Source organism: Microtus ochrogaster (assembly GCF_000317375.1).
Source record: "Microtus ochrogaster isolate Prairie Vole_2 chromosome 14 unlocalized genomic scaffold, MicOch1.0 chr14_random_3, whole genome shotgun sequence".
In the NCBI taxonomy this organism is placed as follows: Eukaryota; Metazoa; Chordata; class Mammalia; order Rodentia; family Cricetidae; genus Microtus; species Microtus ochrogaster.
The window spans coordinates 11,709,876-11,726,205 of NW_004949098.1; the positions used below are offsets into that span (position 1 = coordinate 11,709,876).

The 16,330-nt window shown below is 44.1% G+C and overlaps 1 protein-coding gene across 2 annotated transcripts in view; it reads left to right on the plus strand.

Moving 5' to 3' along the window:
- The window catches only part of Usp39 (ubiquitin specific peptidase 39), a 30,920-nt gene that overhangs the window by 7,356 nt on the left and 7,234 nt on the right, over positions 1 to 16,330 (plus strand). For both annotated transcript variants that reach the window (XM_005364741.2, XM_013352867.2), the window contains exons 4-10: positions 533 to 669; positions 1,213 to 1,365; positions 2,825 to 3,050; positions 6,664 to 6,741; positions 9,847 to 9,914; positions 10,609 to 10,797; positions 13,717 to 13,859. In XM_005364741.2, coding sequence (XP_005364798.1) covers positions 533 to 669; positions 1,213 to 1,365; positions 2,825 to 3,050; positions 6,664 to 6,741; positions 9,847 to 9,914; positions 10,609 to 10,797; positions 13,717 to 13,859 — 994 coding nt within the window. The remainder of the gene's footprint in view (positions 1 to 532; positions 670 to 1,212; positions 1,366 to 2,824; positions 3,051 to 6,663; positions 6,742 to 9,846; positions 9,915 to 10,608; positions 10,798 to 13,716; positions 13,860 to 16,330) is intronic.

A 16,330-nucleotide genomic window follows, 5' to 3' on the forward strand; every position in this document is an offset into this window, starting at 1 on the left:
TTGTAGACCAGGCTGGTCTTGAACTCACAGAGATCCGCCTGCCTCTGCCTCCCGAGTGCTGGGATTAAAGGCGTGCGCCACCACCGCCCGGCTGTTCTTATGTATTAAATAGCATTTTTTTTTGATACTCCTAGTTTCTGATACATATGAAGTTAGTTTATATATATACTTTTGTTTGTTTGGTTTTTGTTTTGTTTTTTTTTGAGACAGGGTTTCTCTGTAGCTTTGGAGCCTGTCCTGGAACTCACTCTGTAGACCAGGCTGGCCTTGAACTGACTGAGATCCTCCAGTGCCACCACCGCCCGATCTACATGTATACTTTTATGTTGAAACTGATTTCCCTAACTTATGTCTTAGTGTTCTTTCTGGTTCTCTTTGTGAGAGAAGTTTATGTGGGGATTAATTTCATGGATGGCATAGGACTTACTTTGTTTTTGCTTTTAACATGTTTTGCACAAAGTAATGAGGCAAGAGCAGACTTGATCTGTGCCATTTAGGCCTTTCTCTGACAGCCCTTCCCCCTTTCCCACAGGCCGGGGCCTGAAGTCTCATGCCTACATTCACAGCGTCCAGTTCAGCCACCACGTCTTCCTCAACCTCCACACTCTCAAGTTTTACTGCCTTCCTGACAACTATGAGATCATCGACTCCTCACTGGAGGATATCACAGTATGTGTCCCTGGTTGCTGGTGTCGGCCACGTTGTTTTGTGAGCTATCCCAAGGGACTCTGGGAAGGGCCCTGCTAGAGAAAGTGAAAAAGTAGAATAAATTCAAGTTTCAAACTAAGTTCATGATGATAGTTCTGTGACCAGAAAGATTCTGTCCTGCCTCACAGCCCTGGGAGGCTTGGAAGCCTGGCAGGGAAGAAGGTGCTCCACTCTTGAGATAGATACACAAGATACCCCACTGGAGACGTGGGCTCCTGCTGGCTTCATAGTCCTGAGCATCCTGGGGTTCTGGCAGCCATTGATCATGGAGTTGACCAGACTGTAGGGGTAAAGACAGACGTGGAATTCAGTGACTCAGGATTAGACACAAAGCCCCTTGCAGATGAGCTCTGTGGAGGACTTACTCCCCTACCTTGGTCTTCATCCCTGGTGGCTGAGCCTTAGGGTGTAGAGTGGGGCATTCATGACCAGGGAATTTTTATTTTCTGGATATACTTTGTGAACCCTGTTTACAACAACCTGTCTGTTCTTTTTGCTTGGCAGTATGTGTTGAAGCCTACTTTCACAAAGCAGCAAATTGCAAACTTGGACAAGCAAGCCAAATTGTCCCGGGCATATGATGGTACCACTTACCTGCCAGGGATCGTGGGACTGAACAACATAAAAGCCAATGACTATGCAAATGCAGTGTTGCAGGTATGCTCAAGAAAGAACACTGGGGAGGGGAGAGTAACTGGAAGCCGCCAAGAAGTTAACACTTCTTAGAGAGTACTGTCGGAAGGTCCCAGACCCCAGGTGTCTGAGGACTCCACCTGAGCATTTGCTCTGCAGCCAGCAGCACACTCCTTTCTGGTCAAGGGGTGGCTCCCACATGCTGAGGGAGTTTTCGGCTTCTAGGCTTATGGCTCCTGCAGTCTCCAGATTATAAGAGGCAGTGGACTCTGTTCCTAGGCTAGGCCAGAATGAACCACTGTGGTGGGGTCTATTTCTTTTTCTCTCTTGCTTCCTCCTCCCTCCCTCTTTTTTTTTTTTTTTTAAATTTATTTTTATTTTTTGAGACAGACTTTCTCTATATCTCTGTAGCTTTGGAGCGTGTCCTAGAACTCGCTCTGTAGACCAGGCTGGCCTTGAACTCACAGAGATCGCCTGTTTGTTTCTGCCTCTGGAGTGGTGGGATTAAAGGCATGCACCACCTCCACCTGACTCTTCCTTTCTTTCTGTGTATATGTATGTACTGTGTGAGTATGTATCTGCACGTACGAATGCAGGTTCTTGTGGAGTCCAGAGGAAGGTGTTGGACACCTTGGAGCTGGAGTTGCAAGCAGTCAGACGTGGGTCCTGGGGGTCCTCTGCAGGATCAGGATGCATTCTAAACCGCTGAGCCATCTCTCTAGCCCTGAATGCTCTTTTAAAAAAGACTTTTGATTTTGCTTGCTTTTTTGTTGGTTTATTTGTTCAGTTGCTCTGTGTGTGTTTTTTTTTAAATTGTCTTTTTTTTTTTTTAAACTAGGGTCTTGCTCTGTAGCCCAGGCTACTCACTACATAGTTCAGGCTGTCTTCATACATAGTCCAGGCTGGCTTCTCTTCTGCCTCAGCCTCCCAGGTACTGGGATTACAGACCTGAGTCTCTGCTTGACTTTTTAAGTCCTTCATTCACTAAGTGTTTGTCAGCCTTTATTTTGTGTGACTCAGTGAAGGATGTTTCTCTGAGCTCTGGGAGCATTTTCTGAGGGTCAGTTTTTTCTTTCCTTCCTTCCTTCCTTCCTTCCTTCCTTCCTTCCTTCCTTCCTTCCTTCCTTCCTTCTTTCCTTCCTTCCTTCCTTTTTTTTTTAAGATTTATTTGTTTATTATGTATAGTGTTCTGCCTGCATGTATGCCTGCAGACCAGAAGAGGGCATTAGATCTCATTATAGATGGTTGTGAGCCAATACATGGTTGCTGGGAATTGAACTTGACCTCTGGAAGAACAGCCAGGAAGAGCAGCCAGCGCTCTTAACCTCTGAGCCACCTTACCAGGCCCTAGGGTCAGTTTCTTTTGGACATTTGAAGGCTGTCCTGGTCCTGTCACAGGCTTTATCTGAATGTTAGCTGGAACAGCCTGGTCCTGAGGGGTCCTGCAAAGGGCTTTGTGCTAACTGGAATGCTTGATTTCCAGGCTCTGTCTAATGTTCCTCCTCTTCGGAACTACTTCCTGGAGGAAGACAATTACAAGAACATCAAGCGCCCTCCAGGGGATATTATGTTTTTGTTGGTCCAGCGGTTTGGGGAGCTGATGAGAAAGCTCTGGAACCCGCGGAACTTCAAGGCACATGTTTCTCCTCATGAGATGCTTCAGGCTGTTGTTCTTTGCAGCAAGAAGACTTTCCAGATCACCAAACAAGGTGAGAGACAAGTCACCCACATCTCTGACTTGAGGACCGCATTTCAGGGGCATCTCAGAGCCGGTGAACACTTTTATTTCCAGTTGTCAGCGAATCCTGATAGGACATGAAGGGACTGTCTGTGGATAGGGGGTTAGGGTCTTCATTCTTTTCTGATCAGTGGGTCCAGAGAGATTTGTGTAGGGGACCGAAGAGACTGCAGCTGTATAAAGAGAATACAGAAATCTGTTTTATTTGTCAGAATAATGGTATTGCTTATGGGAGATCCTAGGCAAGCCCCTGTTGTTAAGTAGCTGCCGCTTGTGCTGCTCATTTGTTGTGTCCCCTGTTGGGTACTCAGGGAAGTTTTCCACTCTTTCTCATCTCTCAGCCCAGTCTGACTGCTGCTGAGTGAACTCTCCGGTCACTCTTAGTAGCCGGGTCTTACGCAGTACCACATCGCATCCATTTGTTCATCCTGCGCTCTTGGTTTGAGATATGGTCTCACTCTGTAGCCCTGCCTGGCCTGGCGCTCACCCCAAACTCACAGAGTATTTGAATTCTTCCTGTCTTTGCTTTCCCCACACTGGGTCATCCTCCACTTTTCTTCCTGAGTGTTAGAGCTACAGGTTGAGGTATATGATCGCTTTCTTCCAGGAAATGCCAGGCTAACAGGAAAGGTAATTGTATAGGAAGTAATTAGAGGATGTTAAGTGCTGTGATGAGAAAAGCAGCTTCTCCAGCTCGTGGAACAGAGACCTAGGTAGACATATGGGTAGAGTCCTGAGTGCTGGGTAGAGGAGGAGGTGGGTTGGTAATAGGCATGGCTAGGCAGGCATGGGGTTCCAGTATAGTTTGGGATGCCCAAATGTGTCTGGCACAGAGAGTAAGTAGTCACATCTTGGATTCCAGGTCAGTGGAGAACCAGGGTAGTGGTTAGGAAAGGGGATTTTCCAGTTTCTTTGTCTTTGTAACGAGACTGGGTTTTATCTTAAGGTTGAAAATCAGTTGGCACTTGCCAAAGTGTGACACAGTCCATGGGGTTGGGGGATGGTGCATGCCATTAATCCTAGCTCTGGGAGGCAGACATAGGCGGATCTCTTGATTTCGAGGCCAGCCTGGTCTATAAAGTGAGTTCCGGGACAGTAGGATACGCGCGCAAACACACACACACTATTCTGACATGGTAGTCCATGTGTATAAATAATCCCAGCACCTGTGAGGTGGAGATAGGACTCAAAAATCCCAAATCAAAATAGAAATCCTATTATTCTGATTGAGGAATGGATTACACAGAGAGAAAGGTCAGTGGCTTGGTTTTTAAATTATTTTTTTTATTATTTTGTGTGTGTAAGTGTTTTGCCTTTATATGTATGTCTGCATACCACATGCATGCCTGGTACCAGAGGAGGCCACAAAAGGGTGTCAGATCCCCTTGAAGTGGAGTTACAGACAGTTGTTAACTGCCATGTGGGTGCTGGAAATCAAGCCCAGGTCCTCTGAAAGAATAACAAGTACTATAAACTATTGAGCCATGTCTCCTGCCACCTCTACCCACAATACCTTTTTTTCTTTCTTTTTTTAAGATTTATTATGTTTACAGTGTTCTGCCTGCAGGCCAGAAGAGGGCACCAGATCTTATTACAGATGGTTGTGAGCCACCATGTGGTTGCTGGGAATTGAACTCAGGACCTTTGGAAGAACAGCCAGTGCTCTTAACTGCTGAGCCATCTCTCCAGCCCCACAATACCTTTATTTTTAAATAGACAGGTTCCTACTATGCAGCCCTAGCCATCCGGGAACTCGCCATGTAGACCAGACAGGCATAGAGATCCACTTGCCTCTGCATCCTACATGCTAGAAATAAAGGCGTGTGCCACCATGGTTGTGTAGTAGTGCCTTTCAGATTCTCAGGGACTTGGGAGAAGAGCACTAACTCGGAGATGATAAGATAAGTAGATGAGGGGCTGAGACTCGGGGTTTAGGAGTTTGGGGCAACAGAGAGTAAGATACACTTGGGAATAGATAGTGTATGTTGACGAGAACCCCATGATTTATTTCCAAATGAGCAGAAGTTGCAAAGATATTTGAGCATGGAGTTTCATAGTTTGCAACAGGCCAGTAACACTCTTCCGAACAGGGGGCAGCCACCTCCTGTGCTAGATGAAGCCTCACATATCCAGCATCCAGATTCATAAAATTACTTGGTTTCTGCACCAACTCTGTGATGTCTCAATTTTGTTTTGATTTTTAAGATTTATTTTTAAGTGTGTGTGTGTGTGTGTGTGTGTGTGTGTGCGCGCGCGCGTGTGTGCAGGTGCCCGTGGAGTGTGTGTGAGAGTATGTATGTGTATATATATAAATGTACAAGTGTTCCTGGATTCTAGAAGAGGCTGTTGGATCCCCTAAAGCTGGAGACTGGAGTTACAGGTAGTTGTGAGCCATCCGCTGCAGAGGCTGAAACTGAACTCAGACCCTCTGCCTAAGCAGTGAGCTTTCTTTTGTTTTTATGTCAGGGCTACAACAAGATATGATATTTTTATAGAGAAATTTATTTTGTGTACTATGGGTAGTTTTATCTGTTAGCCTTTCCTTCAGTTTTTGACACCTTTGCAATGTTAAAGCATGATGGTTAGAGTTGCAGAAAAGCTTTAGCCCTAAGAGTAAGCTTACCTTGTTTCCTCTTCCATAGTCATAGTTTGCATTGTCAGTTAAGTAGTTTCCCCAGTGTTTGAGACCCCAGTGTCTGGGCATTATCAATCCTAGATGTGTGTGGGTGCCTAGAGAAGTTCTTGCTTTGGTCATTTGTAATTAAATAAAGCATTGTGTGTGTGAATTTAGGAAAGCAATTTTGTAGAGCTGTCAGGCCTTTGGAATCAGGAGATGAAGTTAAAGCAGAGTACATAGCCTTATAGATTTTAACTAGATGAACAGAGGGGAAGTGAATGGAGACAGACATCTCGTAAGACAGTAGCCATTGTCTCAGACATACTTGGGAAGTCGGCACCTAGTTTCTTTTTAGGCACTCTTATCGTGGGCCAGGAATGTTGCTTGTTCCCAGAATCCTTTGCTTTGCATTGTGTGCGGACGCTTTCTTAGAAATAGCACTTTAAGTCACCTTCCTGAAAGATAAGTCTTTAAGATAGGGAAGTGAGGAAGGAAGTCAGAGCCACTCTGAAGGTGTGGATGTTACAGGGCCATCATTCATTATTATCGCTGGGTGGAGAGGTACAACTGTAGATCAAAATACCTGGAGAGAAAGAGAAGACTAAAGAGTAAGCTTGGGGGACTAGAGAGATGGCTTAGTGGTTAAGAGCCCTGCTTATTCATCCAGAGGTTCTGAGTTCAATTCCCAACAACCACATGGTGGCTCACAACTATGTGTAGTAAGATCTGGCACCCTCTTCTAACCTGCAGACAGAACACTGTATACATAATAAATAAATCTTTAAAAAAAGAATTAAAAAAAGAGTAAGCTTGACCTTGAAGAGTGTGGATGTTTGTTGTCAGGTAGAGGAGGATGCACAGGGTGGAGGATGCGTGGCTGGAGAGGATGAGGAGAACCAGCCAGTACGTGGTTGGGTTCCTTTCCTGCTTCTGAGCTTCAGCATGTTCTCTCTCCCTTTGTTCTCAGGGGATGGAGTTGACTTCCTGTCTTGGTTTCTGAATGCTCTGCACTCGGCTCTGGGCGGCACCAAGAAGAAGAAGAAGAGTAAGTCATGCTGCTTGTCCAAAGAGAGCCCCACTTTCTTGGTTTTTGCTTTTTTTTCCTAAAAAAACATTTATACTTATACTGCTTCTTCCATTTTGAGACAAAGTCTTGCTGGAGCCCCAGCTGGCCTGGAGCTTAGGTTCTTCCTGTCTCAGTACTGAAACGACTTAGATTCTTCTGCTTCCACCCCAGAAGTTCGGATTACAGGCATGTGCCATTAGGCTCTGCTAGACCTGAATTGATCTTGCCCTGTTTTTTTATTAGAATATGGTTATATTCTCAGTTTATTTTTTTTCCTGGTTGTTTTGTTGTTGTTTTATCTTTATTTTTTTTCCTGGTTGTTTTGTTATTGTTTTATCTTTTTTTTTTTTTTTTTTGAATTCTTTGAAATATATTCTTGCTGCCTAGCCCAGGCTGGGTTGGAATTTGTGATCCTCCTAATCTAGCCTCCCTTATACTGAGATTACAAATATATACTGCCTTGCCTGCCTGGCCCAGTAGATTTTAAGCAGAAATGCCAGGAAGATACTGGGTTAAGTGAAGTAAGACAGATAGAAGACATGGCTGTGTCTTGTCCCTCCAGAAGTGAACTTTCAGCGGCCAAGAGTAGAATCGTGGTTACCAGAGGCCTAGGGCTAAGGGCTCTCAGACAGAGAAGTTAGCAGGAGGAGGAGCTTTTAGTGTTCTTTGGCACAGTGGGTAAAAGTGGTTGACATCCACTAACTGTACCTCAATAGAGCTCCTAGAGAGGATTTGAATGTTTTGAGCACAGGGAATGATAAATGTTTAGAGATGAACATGGCCATTATTGTACTATGTATTTATTGAAATAGCAATCTGCCTCATTAATTGATATTGTCTTGGGTATCAATTAAAGCTCGTTCACCTTCAGATGTTAGGATTACAAGCATGTGTCATTTTGCTCAGATTAAAATGTTTGTTTATTTAATGTGCCTGCATGGGTGTATGTGCACCACACATGTACAAGAGCATTCCATGATCAGAGCCTGTCAGAAGCCCAGTGATTGGAGTGACAGGTGGTTGTGAGCCATCTGAAGTGGGTCCTAGGAACTGAACTCTGGGTCCTCTGCAAGAACAGTATGTGTTCTTAACTGTTGGGCCATCTCTCCAGAATAAGTCAAAGCTTGGTTTTGCTGTTGTTTTTGAGACAGAGTTTATATGTGGTTCTGGCTGTCTGTCCTGGAACCGACTGTGTAGACCAGACTGACCTCAGACTCACACAGATCACCTGTCTCTGCCTCCCAAGTGCTGGAATTAAAGACAAACACCACCACATATTGGCCAAAGCATTTTTTTACAAATCAAAAATGGGTATAATTATGCTCTAGAAATTCTGACCCAGTTGGGAATGGAGAGTGGGAGCATTGTGTTCTAGACTCTTCGATTCCTCCAGTGCTAGAGCTGGTGAAGGACTGAGCTGGATGGTAGAGCAGACTGAAAGTGGCTGTGCTTGTAGGCACATGACTAAACTAAACGTCCTCTGACCCTCAGCTTCTCTTGTTTATTTTGAATTCCAGTTACACTTTGTAGCTTATAGACTGCAGAGTCAGGTGAGTCATTTTGGAGACATAAGGCAGTGTAGCTTTCTTTTTTGTTTTTGTTTTTCAAGACAGGGTTTTTCTTTCTAACATTCCTGGTTGTCCTGGAACTGCTTTGTAGGCCAGGCTGGTCTGCCTCTGCCAAGTGCTGGGATTAAAGACCTGTCAACACCATGCTCTGCTGCTTGTCTTCTTTTTTATTTGATTGATTTTGTGGTTGTGTATGTGTTGTTTGTTTTGAGATCAGGTCTTGCCTTGTAGCCTGGGCTAGCCTCAAACTCCCAATCTTCCTTCTTCACTGCCTGAGAATAGGTGTGTCCCACCACACCCAGCTCTTGTCTTCTGGGTTCTGATGGCTCTGCTGGGTGAAGGAGTTCTTACTCTAGATAGCTCTGCCCTGTCTGTGAGGTAAATTTAGACAAGCTCATTCTCTCAGGTCTCTAACTTGTGTTTCACTGGGATTCTGTGAGCCTGTGTGCTTTGTGTCTGTCCTGGAACTAGCTCTTGTAGACCAGGCTGGTCTCGAACTCACAGAGATCCACCTGCCTCTGCCTCCCAAGTGCTGGGATTAAAGGTTTGCGCCACCACCGCCCGGCTTGGTTTTGTTCTTGATTAACATCTTAGTCATTTCTCTCTTGTCCAGTATAGGTTACAGCCTTTTGAAGGCAGAAATACCTTGACTAAGCTGCTTTTGAGGCCGTGTGTGCGTGTGTGTGTGTGTGTGTGTGTGTGTGTGTGTGTGTGTGTGTGTGTGTATGTGTGTGTGTGTGTGTGTGTACACCTGTGAAGGCCAGTGCTGAGATTAGAGGTGAGATGGGCCTTATCCCTCTAGGGATCAAACTCAGGTCTTCATACCTGATGGAAGGCTCTTTACTGACCAAGCCATTTCCCACTGTACCTATTTTTGTTTTCATTGTTTGAGGTAGGATCTCATGTGGCTAAAGTTGGATTTGAACTCTTGATCCTCCTGTCTCCACCTCCCAAGTGCTAAAATCATAGGTGTTACCACACCCAGTTCTATGTCCAGTTCTGACTGATATTTTTAAAAAAGGTTTATTTATTTTATGTGTCTCAGTGTTTTGCCTGCCTTTTGCTATGTGCACCATGTGTTTGCTTGGTTCCCTCAGAGGTCAAAAGATCGCATTGGAGCCTCTGGAATGGTTGTAAGCTACCATGTGGATGCTGGGAATTAAACCTGAGTTCTCTCTGCAAGAGTAACAAGTGTCCTAAGCTGCTTAGTCATCTCTCCGGCTCTTTCTTTTTAAAATGATGATGTTTTTAAGTCATTCTTTTCAAACTCACATTTTTCCCCTTTCAAGACCCAGCCCAGTGGTTAAAGAATGTTGTGTGAGGGAGATATAATATAATTACTTAGGAAAATAATTATGTAAGTACAGTGATATATGTTACAAGGTGGAGCGTCTGTTCTTAAGAAGAGCTTGAGTCTTACACTGTTTTGGTTTATACCAGAAATTGAGAAGTTGGGATATGTTCTTGACATGCTTTCTGGCCTCACAAACTTTGTATTTTGCTTTTTGTTTGACAGCTATTGTGACTGATGTTTTCCAGGGGTCAATGAGAATCTTCACTAAAAAGCTTCCTCATCCTGATCTGGTGAGTGTCCAGAACAGAATTCTAGCCTGATATATGTTACCTGGGGGCTTGGGGAACCAGGAGCTTAGAGAATAGACAGAATGTGCCCCACAAAGAAGTTGACAAAGCACCTGCTGTAGGGCAGTTCTGTGCCCATAGTGGCCTTGTACTGTGAACTTCAGAGTTGGTAGCTGGTAGTCTTGGTTGAAGTGGTTTGACTGCTAAGTGGTTCAGCTCAGCTTCTTGAGAACTTTTTAAATAGTAGGGTATATAAGTAAAACCCTTTCAAATAGGATTAGTGTTTTCTTTAAGAGTTGGTCTAGAAGGGAATGGGTTTGAATGGTGTCTTCAAATCCGTGTGCCATTACACTTAGTTCTCATTAGCCCTCTCTTCTGTCGCCCTGCTCTATTCCCAGTGCTCTCTTCCTGGCAGGTTTCTTTGCACAACAGTTCCTCCTCTTCCTTTGTGTCCCTTGTATTCCCTTTCCCACTCTTCCCCCTAGAGGTCTCCTTCTGTCAGTGATCGATCTCCTTTCTAGTTGGATGACCACATGCATGCACACACATGCCATCAGTTTTTGAATGAATACTGTCAGGTGGTTCTGCATACGGGTGCCTGGGCTCTGGACTAGGGAAGATGTGAATGAGCATCATGTCTCTGGCTTTGCTTCCTGCTGTTCACTCCTTTCCTCTTTCGTCTTCTCATTCATTCCAGCCAGCGGAAGAGAAGGAACAGCTGCTCCATAATGATGAGTACCAAGAGACGATGGTAGAGTCCACGTTCATGTACCTGACACTGGACCTTCCCACCGCCCCACTTTATAAGGATGAGAAGGAGCAGCTCATTATCCCCCAGGTGCCGCTCTTCAACATCCTGGCCAAGTTCAACGGCATCACTGAGAAGGTAGCCACATTGCCACCCTTGCCCTGTTTTCTCGGTTTGTATTTTAACTTTATCATCACCAGCACCCCTTTTTTTCAGTGTTGACAACAGGGCTTTGGAAGTAGAAGGCAAGTGCTCTACAGACAAGTTACTCCCTAGCCTCTGTGTCTTTTTCTATTTCAGAATCAACGCATAAATATCATAGTCTTACTCTGAATGTCCTGTCTTTTTCAAGGCTCCCAGCCTCTCTGGTGTTTAACTCTTTGTAGCCCTTCTTACATGGCTCCTGCCTGCCTCTGAGAACTGTAAAGAAAAGTGGGAGATTCAGATGTTTGGAAACTCAAGAAATACAGAAATTTCATCTTTAAAAGGAGAATTTTTATTTTGTTGTGTTTCTTGAGGTAAGGTCTCGTCTAGCCAGCTTAGCCCAGAACTTGCCGTGCAGCCAGAACCAGCCTTGAATTCTTGATTCTCCTTCCTCCACCCAAGTGCTGGCCACCACTTCCAGCTCCAACAATTATTATTATAATTTTTTTTTTTTTGATTTTTTGAGACAGGGTTTCTCCGTAGCTTTTTTGGTTCTTGTCCTGGAACTAGCTCTTGTAGACCAGGCTGGCCTCAAACTCACAGAGATCCGCCTGCCTCTGCTTTTAAGTGCTGGGATTAAAGGCGTGCGCCACCACCGCCTGGCTGTCCAACAATTATTTTTAATTTGTCTGTTTTGCTGTTATTTTTTGTTAATAATAAAAGTACTTACTGTTAATTCAGTCTCAGTATCAAATTGTTGGACTTTTTTTTTCTCCCCTGAGATAGGGTGTTCTTTGCTGTCCTGGAATTCACTCTATAGACCAGGCTTGCCTTGAACTCACAGAGGTTTACTTGCCTCCGCCTCCCAAGTGCTGGGATTAAAGGTATGCACCACCACCCAGTGAAACTGGACTCCTGGGGTGGGAGAAAAGAACCTTGAACTATTTTGCAGTGGTGTTTCCTTCTTACCGAGCTGGCAGGGACAGTGTAGACCCCATACTCTTATTTCCCTTGCTATCTTATTAACATTTTGAAGAAGTACCCAAACCCTTTCTTTTGTAAAAAGTTTCTTCATTTTCTAGATGACCTTTCTCTCAATTTGCTGGGGAGCAGGTCTGTAAGGCCCCTCACTATGCAGTGTCAGAAGTGGGTCTCTTACTTGCTGTTTTATAAGGCCATTGTCCAGATAGTATTGAAGCAGGCATATTCTAATTTAAAATCAGTATTTTCTTGGGGCTAGTGAGATGGCTCAGCAGGTCAAAGCCCTTGTCATGGAGGTCTGGAAACCTAAGTTCAGTCCCTGGAACCCACAGTGGAAGGAAAAAACAGACTCCTGGAAATTGCCCTCTGGCCTCTAGACATGAAATGTAGCATGTATACATCCACTTTCACCCAACATATCTCTCTCTCTCTCTCTCTCTCTCTCTCTCTCTCTCTCTCTCTCTCTCTCTCTCTCTCAATTGAAAATATTTTCTATTTCCTTGAGCAATTTGTGGATCTCAAGGGGTCTGTTTTTCCGTTTAGAACTCAGTCAGTTCAGATGGAAGCCTTGGCTGATTGTTTCTGGTTATGATTAGTCTTTCAGTCCTATCTCTTAACTAAATGTAAGCTTAGGTTTTCCTGGGGTTTGAGCCTCAACCTCATGCATACTAAGCAAGTGCTTTATTAGGGTATATTCCCAGACAAGGATAAGACTTTATGTTTAACCCCAGTACTAGGGAGGCAGAGACAAGTGGATCTCTTAGTTCAAGGCCAGCCTGGGCTACAGAATAAGTTTCAGGACAGCCATAGTTATACAGAGAAACCGTGTCTTGAAAATCAAAGAGAGAGAGAGAGAGTGTGAGGGGGGAGGGAGGGAGGGAGGGAGGAAGAGGAGGAGGAGGAGGAGAAGGAAGAAAAGAGAAGGAGGAGGATTCTCAGGGCTGGAAAGATGGATCAGCAGTTCAGAGTATTGCCCTTGCAGAGAAACTGGGTTCAGTTTCCAGCATGCAAGTGGTACCTTACAACCATCTGTAACTTCAGTACCAGGGAATTGGCATGCTCTTCTGGCCTCTCTGGGCACACATGGGTTCATAGACAGGCAGAACACCCATCCACATAAAAGAAAAAGGGAAGCCACTAATGTTCACTCGCTTTAAGCCCCTTGGGTTGGCAGGTCCTGGCCCTTCCCTTTCTTCTTAGGCTCACAGGAAATGTGACCTGTTACACTACTTACACAAGCCCTGAGATTTCTTCTCAGATGTGAGCTTCGGTTGCCGGGGATTGTGATAGACCAGTGCCTCCTGTGTGCTGAGTACAGATTTTTACCACAGAGCTACTCCAGCCCAGGTCTTAGAGCCTTTAAGACAGAAAGGATGGAAGAAGTTGTTAGCCACCTCCTTTGGAATACTGAGGGTGCTTCACTGTTACTAAGGCAAGAAAAATTTCCCCATTTTGAGTAAGATCTGTTTTGTTTTTCAAGACTGGGTTTCTCTGTAGCTTTGGAGCCTATCCTGGAACTTGCTTTGTAGACCAGGCAGGCTTTGAACTCACAGAGATCCATCCCCCTGTTTCTGTCTCTTGAGTGCTGGGATTAAACGCATGTGCCACCATGCTGCCTGGTGTAAAGTAAGATCTTTCTGGTGGTAATTCAGCTTTTAACCGTTGTTTTCATTTGGTGGTTTTATTCTCTGTGTTTGCCTGAGCCTCCACAGCTATGGTATTAGTTTCAGCAGTGTGATCCTATACTGGCTGAAGTAGTCCATTGTATTTTTACTCTGTGTTTGCTCCATTGCTGATCTTAGCTTCTTTTGTGATTTTTTGGGACTAAGTATTTTCTAAATTTTAGGTGTGATACAGAGCAAAGCTCAGTCCCTTTTGTACTGAGTGCTGACTCTGAGTGCTGGCACTAATGTCATGAAACTGTTTTTCTAGGAATACAAGACTTACAAGGAGAATTTCCTGAAGCGCTTCCAGCTCACCAAGCTGCCTCCATATCTAATCTTTTGCATCAAGAGATTTACTAAGAACAACTTCTTTGTGGAGAAGAATCCAACAATTGTCAACTTTCCCATCACGTGTGTATTGCCCTACTTCATTCTAGCGGGGTCCCTTCCCCCTTCTCTCTTTTTTTTTTTTTTTTTTTTTTGTTTTTTCGAGACAGGGTTTCTCTGTGGCTTTGGAGCCTGTCCTGGAACTAGCTCTTGTGGACCAGGCTGGTCTCGAACTCACAGAGATCCGCCTGCCTCTGCCTCCCGAGTGCTGGGATTAAAGGCGTGCGCCACCATCGCCCGGCCTCCCCCTTCTCTTTTTGAGATAGGGTCTTATGACTGTCCTTGAACTTGGCAGATGATCCTGACCACTTGAAACTCCTGCCTGAGCCTGTTGTAGGAGCTGCTTGCTTGTTCCGGCTGCTCAGTCCAGAAATAATCATCCAGAAACTGTATTAATTAAATCACTGCTTGGCATATTAGGTCGAACTTCTTATCTGCTAGCTTTTACATACTGATTTAACCCATTTCTATTAATCTGTAACACCACGTGGCTGTGGCTTACTGGATAAAGTTCCGGCGTCTGTCTCCTGCGGGGCTACATGGCTTCTCTCTGACTCTACCTTCTTTCTCCCAGAATTCAGTTTAGTTTTCCCTGCCTACCTCTATTTTGCCCTGCTCTGCTATAGGCTCAAAGCAGTTCTTTATTCATTAACCAATAAAAGCAACACATGGACAATAAAAGCTCCCACACCATCAGCCTCCCAAGGCCACAGCTGTCCCATCTGAGTGTGAGTCTGGATTATCTTTCCATAGTGTTCCTTTTGGACTGACTTGGTTGAAGATTATAAAAACCAGCTTCCTACATCAGAGAAATTAATGATTTTGCTGGAAGGATGTATATATTTCAGAGTCCCCAAAGGCGGATATTGTAGTCAGAGTTTTTCTGTCCCGCAGCTGCTCTGAGGCTTGTATTAATTACAAATGCTGGGCTGGAGCTGGAGAGATGGCTCAGGGGTTAAGAGCACTGGTTGCTCTTCCAGAGGACCTGGGTTCAATTCTCAGTACTCACATGGCAGCTCACAACTGTCTGTAACTCCAGTTACAGGAGATCTGACATTTTCATACCCATGCACCTAAAATAATATTAAATAAAAATTGAAAAACAAAATGAGTGCCCAGCTAGTAGCTCAGGCTTATTACCAACTAGCTCTTACATTTTAAGTTAACACATATTTCTTATTTGTACTCTGCCACATGGTGGCACCTTTATTTATTTATTTATTTATTTATTTATTTATTTATTTATTTATTGGTGGCACCTTTATTAGCATGGCACATTCATCTCCTACTCCCACTTTGTCTGGCTGGCAACTCCAAACTACCCTTTTTTCTCCCAGCATTTTCTGACTTTCTAACGTAACTTTCCTGTTCAACTATTGGTCAGTCAACTTGTTTATTAAACCAATCACAGGGGCATATAATCATACAGTGTATAGAAGGGTTATTCCACAGCAGGATACTTAACTTAGATACAGCCATTTATTTATTTGTTTACTTATTTGAGATACAGTCTCACGTAGTCCAGACTGTTTTTGAAGTCACTTTCTAAGCCAAGATGACCTTGAACTTTTGATTTTTCTACATTCTACCTTCCAAGTTTTGTAATTACAAGCATGTGACAGCACACTGTCATAAATTACAAATTTTAATGTGGGACCTTTTAATTTACTCTGCAGTTGAGTTTTCATGATTTTTTTGGTTTTTTGAGACAGGGTTTCTCTCTGTAGCTTTGGTACCTGTCCTGGAACTAGCTCTTGTAGACCAGGCTAGTCTTGAACTCATAGAGATCCATCTGCTTCTGCCTCCTGAGTGCTGGAATTAAAGGTATATGCCACCACTACCCGACTTAAGTTTTCATGATTTGTTTGAATGAACTGAAAGGGTACCTGATATTTTTCGTTGACTGTCTCCTAATTCAGAAAGACTGAAGTGTCTTTAGAAAGACCTCTAATTCATACAATTGGTTATGGTCTGAAAAGCCAATGTTCTTAGTTTTTTAAATTTTAAAAATTATTTTATGTGTATAGCTATTTTGCCTGCATGTATGTCTGTATCTTGTGCATTCCTGATGCCCACAGAGGCCCAAAGGGGATCAAATTGCCTGGAACTGGAGTTACAGCCACTGTGAGCGCCCATGTCGGTTCCAGGAATCAAACTATAGTCCTCTGGAAGAGGAGCCGGTGCTTTTCCCTGCTGAGCCATCTGTCTACCACTAAGAGACAGTGTTTTACATGGTCTGAAGAAGGTCTCTGAGAATGTGGGGAAGCCTCGTGGCAGGCTGAAAAGTGTGTCAGTGGGTACTGAGGTTGGAGTAAGCGTAGTGTCCAACACAGATGGCAGGGGAGGGCTTTGGTTTGGCCTGTGTTTAACTTGAATGTCTAGAGTATGTCCAGTTTTCCTGTTGACAGGGAAGTTTTACACTTTCGTTTGTTTCTTGTAGTCTTTGAATTTTATACTTTAAGTCTTTGTAGTTTTGTTTTTTTTTTTTTTTTTTT